The sequence below is a fragment of the Loxodonta africana genome, chromosome 11, assembly GCF_030014295.1.
Source record: "Loxodonta africana isolate mLoxAfr1 chromosome 11, mLoxAfr1.hap2, whole genome shotgun sequence".
Taxonomy (NCBI): domain Eukaryota; kingdom Metazoa; phylum Chordata; class Mammalia; order Proboscidea; family Elephantidae; genus Loxodonta; species Loxodonta africana.
In genome coordinates this window covers 17399408-17411849 of record NC_087352.1, presented here as the reverse complement: position 1 = coordinate 17411849, position 12442 = coordinate 17399408, and the positions used below count along the sequence as shown (strand labels likewise).

Here is a 12442-nt window from a genome sequence, read left to right as displayed (position 1 = left end):
CAGGAATCAAATTGACTACATCTGTGGAAAGAGATGATGGAAAAGCTCAATATCATCAGTCAGAACAAGGCCAGGGGCCGACTGTGGAACAGACCATCAATTGCTCATATGCAAGTTCAAGCTGAAACTGCAGAAAATCAGAGCAAGTCCACAAGAGCCAAAATATGACCTTGAGTATATCCCACCTGAATTTAGAGACCATCTCAAGAATAGATTTGACGCATTGAACACTAGTGACCAAAGACCAGACAAGTTGTGGAATGACATCAAGGACATCATACATGAAGAAAGCAAGAGGTCATTGAAAAGACAGGAAAGAAAGAAAAGACCAAGATGGATGTCAAAGGAGACTCTGAAACTTGCTCTCGAAAGTCAAGCAGCTAAAGCAAAAGGAAGAAATGATGAAGTAAAAGAATTGAATAGAAGATTTCAAAGGGCGGCTCAAAAAGAAAGTATTATAATGACAGGTGCAAAGAGCTGGAGATGGAAAACCAAAAGGGAAGAACACGTTCGGCATTTCTCAAGTTGAAAGAACTGAAGAAAAAATTCAAGCTTCGAGTTGAAGGATACTGTGAGGAAAATATTAAATGACGCAGGAAGCATCAAAAGAAGATGGAAGAAATACACAGAGTCATTTTACCAAAAAGAATTAGTCGATGTTCAACCATTTCAAGAGGTGGCATATGATTAGGAACCGATGGTACTGAAGGAAGAAGTTCAAGCTGCTCTGAAGGCATTGGCAAAAAACAAGGCTCCAGGAATTGATGGAATATCAATTGAGATGTTTCAACAAACAGATGCAGCACTGGAGGTGTTTACTCGTCTATGCCAAGAAATATGGAAGACAGCTACCTGGCCAACTGACTGGAAGAGATCCATATTTATGCCTATTCCCAAGAAAGGTGATCCAACCAAATGTGGAAATTATAGAATGATATCATTAATATCACATGCAAGCAAAGTTTTGCTGAGGATCATTCAAAAACGGCTGCAGCAGTGTATCGCCAGGGAACCGCCAGAAATTCAGGCTGGTTTCAGAGGAGGACGTGGAACCAGGGATATCATTGCTGATGTCAGATGGATCCTGGCTGAAAGCAGAGAATACCAGAAGGATGTTTAAACCTGTGTTTTATTGATTATGCAAAGGCATATGACTGTGTGGATCATAACAAACTATGGATAACACTGCCAAGAATGAGAACTCCAGAACACTTAATTGTGCTTATGAGGAACCTTTACATAGATCAAGCGGCAGTTGTTCAGACAGAACAAGGTGATACTGATTGGTTTAAAGTCAGGAAAGGTGTGCATCAGGGTTGCATCCTTTCACCATACCTATTCAATCTGTATGCTGAGCAAATAATACGAGAATCTGGACTATGTGAGGAAGAACGGGGCATCAGGATTGGTGTAAGACTCATTAACAACCTGAAACATGCAGATAGCACAATCTCACTTGCTGAAAGAGAAGAGAACTTGAAGCACTTACTGAGGAACATCGAAGACTACAGCCTTCAGTATGGATTACACCTCAACATAAAACAAAAATCCTCACAACTGGACCAATAAACAGTATCATGATAAATGGAGAAAAGATTGACATTGTCAAGGATTTCATTTCACTTGGATCCACAATGAACACTATGGAAGTAGCAGTCAAGAAATCAAATGATGTATTGCATTGAGCAAATCTGACATCTTTCAAGTGTTAAAAAGCAAAGCTGTCACTTTGAGGACTAAGGTGTGCCTGACCAAAGGCATGATATTTTCAGTCGCCTCATATACACACAAAAGCTGGACAGTGACTAAGGATGACTGAGGAAGAATTGATGCCTCTGAGTTACGGTGTTGGGAAAGAATTCTGAATATACCATGGACTGCCAGAAGAATGAACAAGCCTGTCTCGGAAGAAATACAGCCAGAACGCTCCTTGGAAGCAAGGATGGCAAGACTTCATCTCATGTACTTTGGACATGTTATCAGGACGGACCAATCCCTGGAGAAGGATATCATCCATGGTAAAGTAGAGGGTCAGAGAAAAAGAGGAAGACCCTCGACAAGATGGATTGACACAGTGGCTGGAACAATGGGCTCAAACATTGCAATGATTTCGAGGATGGCACAGGACTGGGCAGTGTTTTGTTCTGTTGTATGTAGGTCCCTATGAGTCATAACCGACTCGACGGCACCTAACAACAACAAGGAGCTGGTGGCTCAGTAGTTAAGCACTCGACAGCTAACCAAAAGTTCTGTGGTTTGAACCCACCAGCTGCTCCATGGGAGAAAGATGTTGAAGTTTGCTTAAGTAAAAATTACAGCCTTGGAAATCCTATGGGACAGTTCTACTGTGTCCTATAGGGTTGCTATGAGTCAGAATCGACTTGACAGTAATGAGTTTTGGGTGACACAAATGGTTAAGTGGTTGACTACTAGCCGAAAGGTTGGCGGTTCAAACTGACTCAGAGGCACCTTGGAAGACAGGCCTGGTGATCTGCTTCCAAAAGGTCACAGCCTTGAAAACCCTATGGAGCACAGTTCTACTCTGTATACATGGGGTAGCCATGAATTGGAGTCAACTCAATGGCAACTAAGAACAACAACGTTTTGATAAACTCATTTCCAGAAGGGTTGGGTAATTTATAGGCTCACTGGCTGACCATAAAAGGATCTGGCTTACATTAGTTCTTAGCTTAGTTCTGATATTTTTTTCCCACCATTATTAAGTAAAGAAGCCCTGGTGGTACAATGGTTAAGCACTCCATTGCTAATGGAAGTGTTGGGGGTTCAAACCGGGGCTTCAAACCAGTTTGCTTCCAGTTAGAATCCCTGCTGAGAATTTGCATTTCTACCCCAGATATATTGAATCAACTATAGTTTAAGAAGATCTCCAGGTGATTCTTATATATGATAAATTTTGAGAACCACTGCTCTACTAGTGGTTGTCAGAACTGGTCCCTAACCAGCAGCATTAGCATCACCTGGGAACTTGTTAGAAATGCTAATTCTAAACAGTTTGAAGTTCTACTCCAAACCCACCCAGCAGAACCACAGGAGAAAAGACCCGATAACCATAGCCTGTACTTGAGTGTCCTCAGTTAAAAATCAGCTGTTCATCAGAGGCCTGGCTGCACCCTTTCTGCAGAATGTGGCCTTCCCTCTCTGAGCCTCAGTTTTCCTCATCCGGAAAATGGGAGAACAGAGCTTACCCTTTGTCTTCTCTGAGAAATGGTAGTTCTCACTTTCCCTTGGAAAGAAAAGGCAGCATTTTGATGATTCACCCCTCCCCCCTTTCTCGACTTCCCACCAGGACCCCAGACACCCACACCTAAACATTGACCAGTCTGTCCCCTCTTGACTCCCTCTCGATGCAGCTGAGGAACAAGAGCCACCTCACCTCTCTGTGGGGGGTGACTTGGTGAAGAAGCCACGTTTGGAGCCCACACTGGACTTCTGGGGCATCTGCCCGACTCGCTGGCCCAGAGCCCAGAAATGCATGTAGATGTACTGATCCAAATTTATTGTCACCTGCCAAGGGGGATGAAGGAGGCAGAGCGGATGAACATGGGCTGGGATGTGAGGACAGGATGCTGGAATTAGCTGACCCTCCCTCCAATGACTTCCTCCTTTCCCCAGGCTTATCAGCATCCAGAGTTTAGGCAGGGCAGCCATATATGGTTGTTCATGTTGTGTACTGCACAAGAACACACCATCTAAGACAATGCCACTCACAGCACCAAGTCATCTTAATTACCATATTTCTAAGATACCACTGAATTTTTTTTGTAACCTCTTTTTTAAATTTTATTGAGGTAAGATATATATAACAAAACATCTGCCATTTCAGTCATTTTTACATGGCCAATTCAGTGACATCAATTCATCACGTTGTGTAACCATCACCACTATCCATTTCCAAAAATTTTATTACCCCAAACAGAAACTCTGTACCCATCAAGCAATAGCTCCTCATTTCCCTTTCTGCCACCCCTCCCCCTACCCACCCCAGCCCCTGGTAAACTAATCCACTTCTTGTCTCTAAGAATTTGCCTATTCTAGAAATTTCATACGAGTGGGGTTGTACAGTATTTGTCCTTTTGTGTCTGACTTATTACTTTACTCAACATAAAGATGCCACTGATTTTAAGATACCCTATCATTTTATGAAAGGAGTCCTGATGGCACAGCAGTTAAGCAGTTAGCTGCTAACCAAAAGGTCTGCATTGGAACCCATCATCCACTCTGAGGCAGAAAGCTGTGGCAGTCTGCTTCCATTAAAACTACAGCTTTAGAAACCCTATGGGGCAGCTCTACTCTGTCCTATAGGGTCTCTATGAGTCAGAATCGACTCCAAGGCAATGGGTATTGTGTCCCCCAAAAACATGCATTATAAAATCTTAGTCTTTCTGCCTGTGGTGGAGCCCTGGTGGTGCAGTGGTTAAGTGTTTGGCTACTAACCAAAAGGTTGGCAGTTTGCATCCACCAGCCCCTCTTTGGAAACCCTATGGAGCAGTTCTACTCTGTCCTGTAGGATCACTAGGAGTCAGAACTGACTCAATAGTGATGGGTTTGGTTTTATGCCTGTGGTTATAATTCCATCTGGGAGTGAGTTGTCTTTGTTATGTTAATAAGGCAGAGTTAGGGCAGGGTGTCTTGAGTCAGGAGCCCTGGTGACACAGTGGTTAAGAGCTTGGCTGCTAACCAAAAAGTTGGCAGTCTGAATCCACCAGATGATCCTTGGAAACCCTATGTGGCAGTTCTACCCTGTCCTACAAGGTTGCTATGAGTCAGAATTGACACTATGGCAACAGGTTTAGTTGTTTTGGTTTGGTCTTGAGTCAATCTCTTTTGAGATATAAAAACGATTAAACAAGCAAGCTAGCACGTAGAGATGGGGGAAGACTGATGCCAAGCCACATGGACATCTCCAAGGAACCAGGAAACAAGCCGAAGAGACAAGGACCTTCCTCTAGAGCCAGCACCCTGAATTTGGACTTCTAGCCTCCTAAACTGAGAACATAAGTTTCTGTTTGTTAAAGCCACCCATTTGTGGCATTTCTGTTATAGCAGCACTAGATAACTAGGACAGATATTATTTTGTGAACCCTCCAAAAAACAAAATATGTCGCCAATTAAACTATGTCACACCATTGCTTGTAAGTCAGGTCCACATTTCAGAGATGAGCAAATACGACTTTAGAGAAAGTGCATCTCCAGATCAGTAAAATGTGGAACTTTGGTCATGGTAGCTCCATAGACACACCCAAACTCCCTGAGGAACCAAATCGCTGGGCTGAGGGCTCTGGGGACCATGGTCTTGGGGAACATCTAGCTCAACTGGCATAACAGAGCCTATAAAGAAAATGTTCTACATTCTACTTTGGTGAGTAGCGTCTGGGGTCTTGAAAGCCTGTGAGCAGCCAGCTAGGGTACTCCACTGGTCTCGCCCCTTCTGGAGCAAGGAAGAATGAAGAAAACTAAAGATACAAGGGAAAGATTAGTCCAAAGGACTAATGGACCACATCTACCATGGCCTCCACCTGACTCAGTCCAGTACAACGAGATGGTGCCCAGCTATCACCACTGACTGCTCTAATGGGGATCACAACAGAGGGCCCTGGACAGAGCAGAGAAAAATGTAGAACAAAGTTCTAACTCAAAAAGTAAGACCAGACTTGCTGGCCTGACAGAGACTGGAGAAACCCTGAGAGTATGGCCCCCAGATACACTTTCAGCTCAGTAGTGAAGTCACTCCTGATGTTCACTCTTCAGCCAAAGATTGAAGAGACCCATGGAACAATACAAGACTAAAGGGATGCACCAGCCCTGGCACAGAGACTGGAAGGCAGGAGGGAACAGGAAAGCTGGTAATAGGGAACCCCAGGATTGAGAAGGGAGAGTGTTGACATGTTGCGGGGTTGTTAACCAATGTCATAGAACAATGTGTGTACTAACTGTTTGATGAGAAACTAGTTTGTTCGGTAAACCTTCATCTAAAGTACAATAAAAAAAAAAGAAAAAATGTGGAACTTTGAAATATTTTAAAGTATTTTTATTAGAACTGTGTTGACTTCAAGGATGGGCATTTTGCATTATTTCTTATTATAATTATCTGGCGGATGACACTAATGTTTCTAGTCCTAAGAAACTCTGTATCTTACGATACTTTTCCAACAGATGGGGGTGGAGTAACCTGAAAATGGGGTTCGTTTTTCTAGTTCACCAGAGGTGCCACATGGACTGGTCCCCTGAGGTCTGGACTACAACTCCCAACAGCCTTTACTTCTCAGAGGCCCCACCCCTACCCCAAGGCCCACTGGGAATTTGAGTTGGAAACTATGGCGGCAGAGTGGTTAAGAGCTACCGCTGCTAACCAAAAGGTCCACAGTTTGAATCCTTGGAAACCATACAGTCAGTTCCACTCTGTCCTATAGTGTCACTATGAGTAGGAATCAACTCCACAGCAATGGGTTTTGGGTTTACCTGGACCTCATCCTGAGGGTGGTGAACCACCAGAGCGTAGGCCAGGGTGTCCTCGGAGAGCGGGGAGAAGTTGGCCTGGGTCAGCAGGGGCTCCAGAGCCCTAAGTACTTCCTGCTCTTTGGACAGACGCTGGGTGTCCGTTAGGGAAGGCTGGTCCAGGGTCTCCCTGTCAGGGTTGATGGGGTCATACAAGGCCTGAAGGGAGGATGAGAGAGAAGGAAAATGGGTGTGGTCATAGCAAGGGGATCGTTGGGAAACTTGAGGATGTTCCTGTCCCTGTCCTTTAAATGACTGGGTTCCCAGGGCTTGATCCTAAGCTTTCTTCTAGCTCACCCTAAGGCGCCTCACCATTCCTTTGCTTTAAACAGCATCTCTGTGTAGATAACTACTCAACTCACACCTCCAGCTCAGCCTTCTCCTTCAAGTTCCAGACCTAACATCCAACTCTGGAGCAGGCTGCTACTGGTCCACCAACACCAACCAGCGGCTTCGTGCTGCATTGGGAATAAAATCCAGAATCTCTCCACAACCTTCACGGTACCCTTCCCCCCGACCCCCCAGCCCCCATGAACTGGTCTCTGCCTTGCTGACCTCATATACCACCCCCCCCCCAAAAATTGTTGAATGAATAAAGAAAATTGAGCTTCCAGTTGCCTAGCCCATTTTGCTCATGGAAAAACTGAGCTCTGGGTGACATAATTTCTCCCACAGAAACAGAGGTGAGAGTGGACGCAGGCTGTCCAGGGACTACATTTCTCAGCTTGCCTTGGGGCTGGGTGTGGCTTGGAGACTATGGTTTCAGCTATAAACCCTGAGCGAAATGACAAATGCACCTTCCAGTCACTTCCATAGGTCTTGCTCCCTGGATTTCTGCCCTTTTCTTGTCCGGCCAGCCTAACACACTGTCTTGCCCACGACCTAGTTTTGGTCACACAGAGATGAAGACAATACCCTAAGGGATAGCAGAGCAACAAGATGAAAGGAACCTGGGTCCCAGGATGATCTCATGTGGAACAGACCGCCTAGCCACCCTGCGCCCTCTTACCGCAGTAGGAGAGAAATAAACCTACACCTTCTTTAAACCATGGTGTTGTGGGATTTGTTTATTACAGAAGCTAAGCCTTTGTACCAACTGATACAAACTCCCTACTTGACACTTCTTTTCGGATGTACTGTCATTCAAACCTAACACATGTCAAGTCCACAGATCATACCCCAGACCCCATCCCTAACCTTCCAACAGAACAATTCAACATTTCCCCTCCCAAACCTATTCCTCCCTCCACCAACCATCCCCAGCTTCTCTTCTGAGCTCCAGACTTTTTTTTTTAATTGTGGTAAATATATAGGTAACAAAACATTTGCCATTCCAACAGTCTTCACACGTACAGTCCAATGACATTAAATATGTTCATCGTGTTGTTCATCCATCACCATTATTGGTCCCTGAGTCTTTTAGAAGTAGGCTAACTGTAAGTCAGCCATAAGGGATCGGCTAAATAATGCAATCCCCTACTATAGGACACACAGTCCTGGTGTCACAGTGGTTACGCACTCAGCTGCTAACCAAAAGGTTGGCAGTTTGAACCCACCCAGCACTCCTGGAGAGAAAGACCTGACGATGTGCTTCCATAAAGATTACAGCCTAGGAAACCTTATGGAGCAGTTCTACTCTGTCCTATAGGGTCATTACGAGTAGGAATCAACTCCATGGTACACAACAAGGTTGTTTCAGATTTTGCACACTTGAAGCTCAGTGTGCCCTATGCATTGTATGAGCTCCAGACTCTTCTACTCTATTATCCACTTGACATCTCCACTTGGATGGCTGATGGCATCTTTCATCAAAGATGGACCAAAGAGAACGCTTCATTTCTCCCTGCCCACCTTCCTTTCTCAGTCTACTCCTCCCAGGAAACGGCCCCACCATCAATGCAGATGCTCTGATCAGAAACCCTGGGGGCATCCTTGTACCTCAAGAAAAGATAACTTTCAGTGTGGTCAGTGAGACAAAGGAATAATATGCTGACCATGCTATCTAATCATAATCTGGACTTCTAGACTAACAGCTATGTTTTTGAGAAAAGCATGTTTTTCCTTGGTGGTCAAAACCAGGATATAAAATCATATGCCCCGAGGGGTCTTAACCGAGTGTCTTAGTTATCTAGTGCTGCTATAACAGAAACACCACAAGTGGATGGCTATAACAAAGAGAAATTTATTCTCTCGCAGTCTAGTTGGTTACACGTTCAAATTCAGGGCATCAGCTCCAGGGCAAGGCTTTCTGTCTCTGTCAGCTCTGGAGGAAGGTCCTTGTCCTCGATCTTCCCCTGGTGAATGAGCTTCTCAGGCGCAGGGGCCCTGGGTCCAAAGGACGTGCTCTGTTCCTGGTGCTGCTTTCTTGGTGGCATGAGGTCCCCAACTCACTGCTTGCTTCCCTTATCTTTTATCTCTTGGAAGATAAAAGGTGGTGCAGGCCACACCCCAGGGAAACTCCCTTTACACTGGATAAGGGAGGTAGCCTAAGCGAGAGTGTTACATCCCACCCTAATCCTTTTAACCACAGGCAGAGATTATGATTTATAACACATAAGAAAATCACCAAATGGATGACAACCACACATGGCCTAACCAAGTTAATACACACATTTTTGGGGGACATAATTCAATCCAGGACACCAAGTGACCATCTACACCCCTCAAAATACACCTTCTAGGAAGAGCACTGTCTGAGCACTGTTGCCAACAAGGTATTTTTGCAGGATAAAGCCAAAAAAAATACCCATTGCTGTCGAGTCAATTCCAACTCAAAGTGACCCTACAGGACAGAGTAGAACAGCTCCATAGGGTTTCCAGGGAGTGCCTGGTGGATTCGAACTGTTGACCGTTGATTAGCAGCTATAGCTCTTACCAACTACACCACCAGGGTTTCCTTTTGCAAGATAATCAAAGAAAATATATGTAAGCATCTTATGACCATGATCTACGCATCCTGTGAAACTATCTGTAATCGCTAACTATACTATTAACAATCAGAAACCAATTAGACTGTGATTATTACAATAGTCATTGATTTTCCTGTAACTGCCCTGCCTATGGTTTGGTTCCTCTTTTTTACCCTATAAAAATACTTGTGTAACCAAACTGCCCCGGACTACCTGGTTCCATTTTTAATGGGCTACGTAGTTCCCCAATTACAATCGTTTTAAACCTTAATAAACCTCTCTGTTTTAACTTGAAACAGTGTTCAAGTTTTTCTCTACAATACTTGATTCATTTGTTATCACCACTACTACATCCAGTCCTTCAGCAAGCCCACATCTGTCTCTGAATCTCCCCTGAATCTACCTTCCCCTCCATCTCTACTGCTACCTTCTAGTTCAAATGTTATGAAGTGAATCGTGTTCCCCCAAAATATGTGTTGTAAATCCTAACCCCTATACCTGTGGTTAAGGAGCCCTAGTGGCAAAGTGGTTAAGTGTTCAACTGCTAACCAAAAGGTCTGCGGTTCGAATCTCTCAGTCACTCTACAGGAGAAAAATGTGGCAGTCTGCTTCTGTAAAGATTACAGCCTTGGAAAATTTTTGGAACAGTTCTACTCTGTTCTATAGGGTCCCTATGAGTCAGAATTGACTCCATGGCAAAGGGTTTACATTGGTTATGCTTGTGGCTATAATCCCATTTGGGAGTGGGTTTTCTTCGTGATATTAATGAGGCGGTATTAGTGTAGGGTATGTCTTGAGTCAATCCTATAAAAGGAACAGATTAAGCAAACACAGTCGGGGGAAGATAGATGCCATGCCACATGAAGATCATCAAAGAGCCAAGGAAGCTGAAGAGACAAGGAAGGACATTTCCCCAGAACTGGCAGAGCAAGAAAGCCTTCCCCCAGAGCCGGCTCCCTGATTTCAGACTTCTAGCCTCCTAAGCTGTGAGAAAATAAATCTGTTTGTTAAAGCCACCCACTTGTGGTATTTCTGTTATAGCGGCAAGATAACTAAGACAGCAAGCCACCTTCATCACTCACGTAAAACTTGCATGGGGCTCTGTTCTCTCTGCTTCCACTCCCACCACTTCCAAACCATTCTCTACACGGCCATCAGAAAGATCTTAGGTAGATTATAAACAGATCCCCAACCCCGCTCCCACTCCTCTGAAAGTTTCCCACTGCATTTGGAATAAAATGTTTCCATGACATTCAAGGTCCCCCAAGAACTAGCCTCTGCCTTGCCCACCTCATCTTATGCCTCCTCCCCAAAACCAAACCCAATCCAACCCATTGCTGTGGAGTTGATTCCAACTCAAGGCTATATCATGTGTTACAGAGTAGAACTCCTCCATATGGTTTTCTTGGCTGTGATTGTCAAATGAATGAAGAAAACCTGAGCTTCCAGTTACCTAGCCCATTTCACTCACGGAAAGATTGAGGCTCAGGGTAACATATGACTTGCCCTAGACTATACAGCAAGCTTAGAGGGTAATCAACCATCTAAGAAACAAGCCCATAAACCCCACCTTCTGTGTGTCTCTCAGAAGGGGTAGGGGTAGTCTTAAAGAGCAAATTTTGAGGCTAGGTGCCATTTTGAGTTAGTGGAAGGGAAGAGGGGAAATGTGTAATAAAGAATGTGGCTGACTTTTGTCCTCAATTCCTGGTTCCTGGGAGATAATCCCTAAATCTTTAGAATTTCAGGAACGACTGGGATGTCTTTGTTATACATAGTAGGCCCCTGGGCCACACCTGATAGTTTATGCTAATGAGGTGACTCCTGGCAGGGCCCTTCATAGTTTATGCTAATGAGATGACTTAGGATGGGGGCTGGCCACACTGGAAAGACCAACCACGTGATTAGAGGGTTGGGGCTGTGATACAAGTGGTATCAGCCCTACCTCCGGGGAAGGAAGGGGGCTGAAGGGCTGAAGGTTAAATTCAATCCCATGGCCAATGATTCCATCAATCATGCCTATGTAATAAAACCCCAGTAAAAAAAACTCTGGCCACCAAAGCTCAAGTGAGCTTCCCTGGCTGGCAATGTTCTGCATCTTGTGACGCACTGATGTGCTGGAGGGTGATGCATCCTGACTCCACAGGGAGAGGGCAATGGAAGCTTCACCTCTGGGACCCTCCCAGACCTCCCCTGTGCATCTTTTCCTTTGGCTGTTTCTAATTTGTACCCTTTTGCTGTAATGAAGCTATAATTTTAAGTATAGCACTTTCCTGAGTTCTGTGAGTCATTCTTGCAAATTACTGAACCTGAGGGGGTAGTTCTTGTTGTGTGCCATAGAGTCAATTCTGACTCATAGTGACCCCATGTGACAGAGTAGAACTGCTACACAGGGTTTCCAAGGCTGTAATCTTTATGGAAAGGAACCTGGTGGTGCAGTGGTTAAGTGCTCTGCTTAACGACTAGCCACTCCAAGGTAGAAAGAGGTGGCAATTTGCTTCTGTAAAGATTACACCCTTGGCATAGAAGCTTCATAGACATATCCAAGCTCCCTGAGAGACCGAATTACTGGACTGAGAACTGGGGACCATGGTCTCGGTGGACAACTAGCTTAGTTGGCATAACATAGTTTATAAAGAAAATGTTCCACATTCTACTTTGGTGAGTAGCATCTGGGGTCTTAAAAGCTTGTGAGTGGCCATCTAAGATACATCTACTGGTCACACCCCATCTGGAGCAAGGGAGAATAAAGAAACCAAAGACACAAAGGAAAGATTAGCCCAAAGGACTAATGGACCACAATTACCACAGCCTCCACCAGACTGAGTCCAGCACAACTAGACGGTGCCTGACTACCAGCACTGACTGCTCTGACAGGGATCACAATAGGGGATCCCGGACAGAGCTGGAGAAAAATGTAGAACAAAATTCTATCTAAAAAAAACCAGACTTACTGGTCTGACAGAGACTGAAGAAACCCCAAGAGTATGGCCCCTAGATATCCTTTTAACTCAGTACTG

The 12442-nt window shown here is 44.7% G+C and overlaps 1 protein-coding gene across 3 annotated transcripts in view; it reads right to left on the bottom strand.

Annotated features, from left to right (window-relative positions):
* TMEM143 (transmembrane protein 143) overlaps positions 1-12442 on the bottom strand; it is a 43206-nt gene that overhangs the window by 17487 nt on the left and 13277 nt on the right. For 2 of the 3 annotated variants that reach the window (XM_064294029.1, XM_064294030.1), the window contains exons 4-5: positions 6481-6675; positions 3395-3525 (exon numbers count right to left, since the gene is read on the bottom strand). In XM_064294029.1, the coding sequence (XP_064150099.1) occupies positions 3395-3525; positions 6481-6675 (326 nt within the window). The remainder of the gene's footprint in view (positions 1-3394; positions 3526-6480; positions 6676-12442) is intronic. The other variant, XM_064294031.1, reaches the window with a different exon arrangement.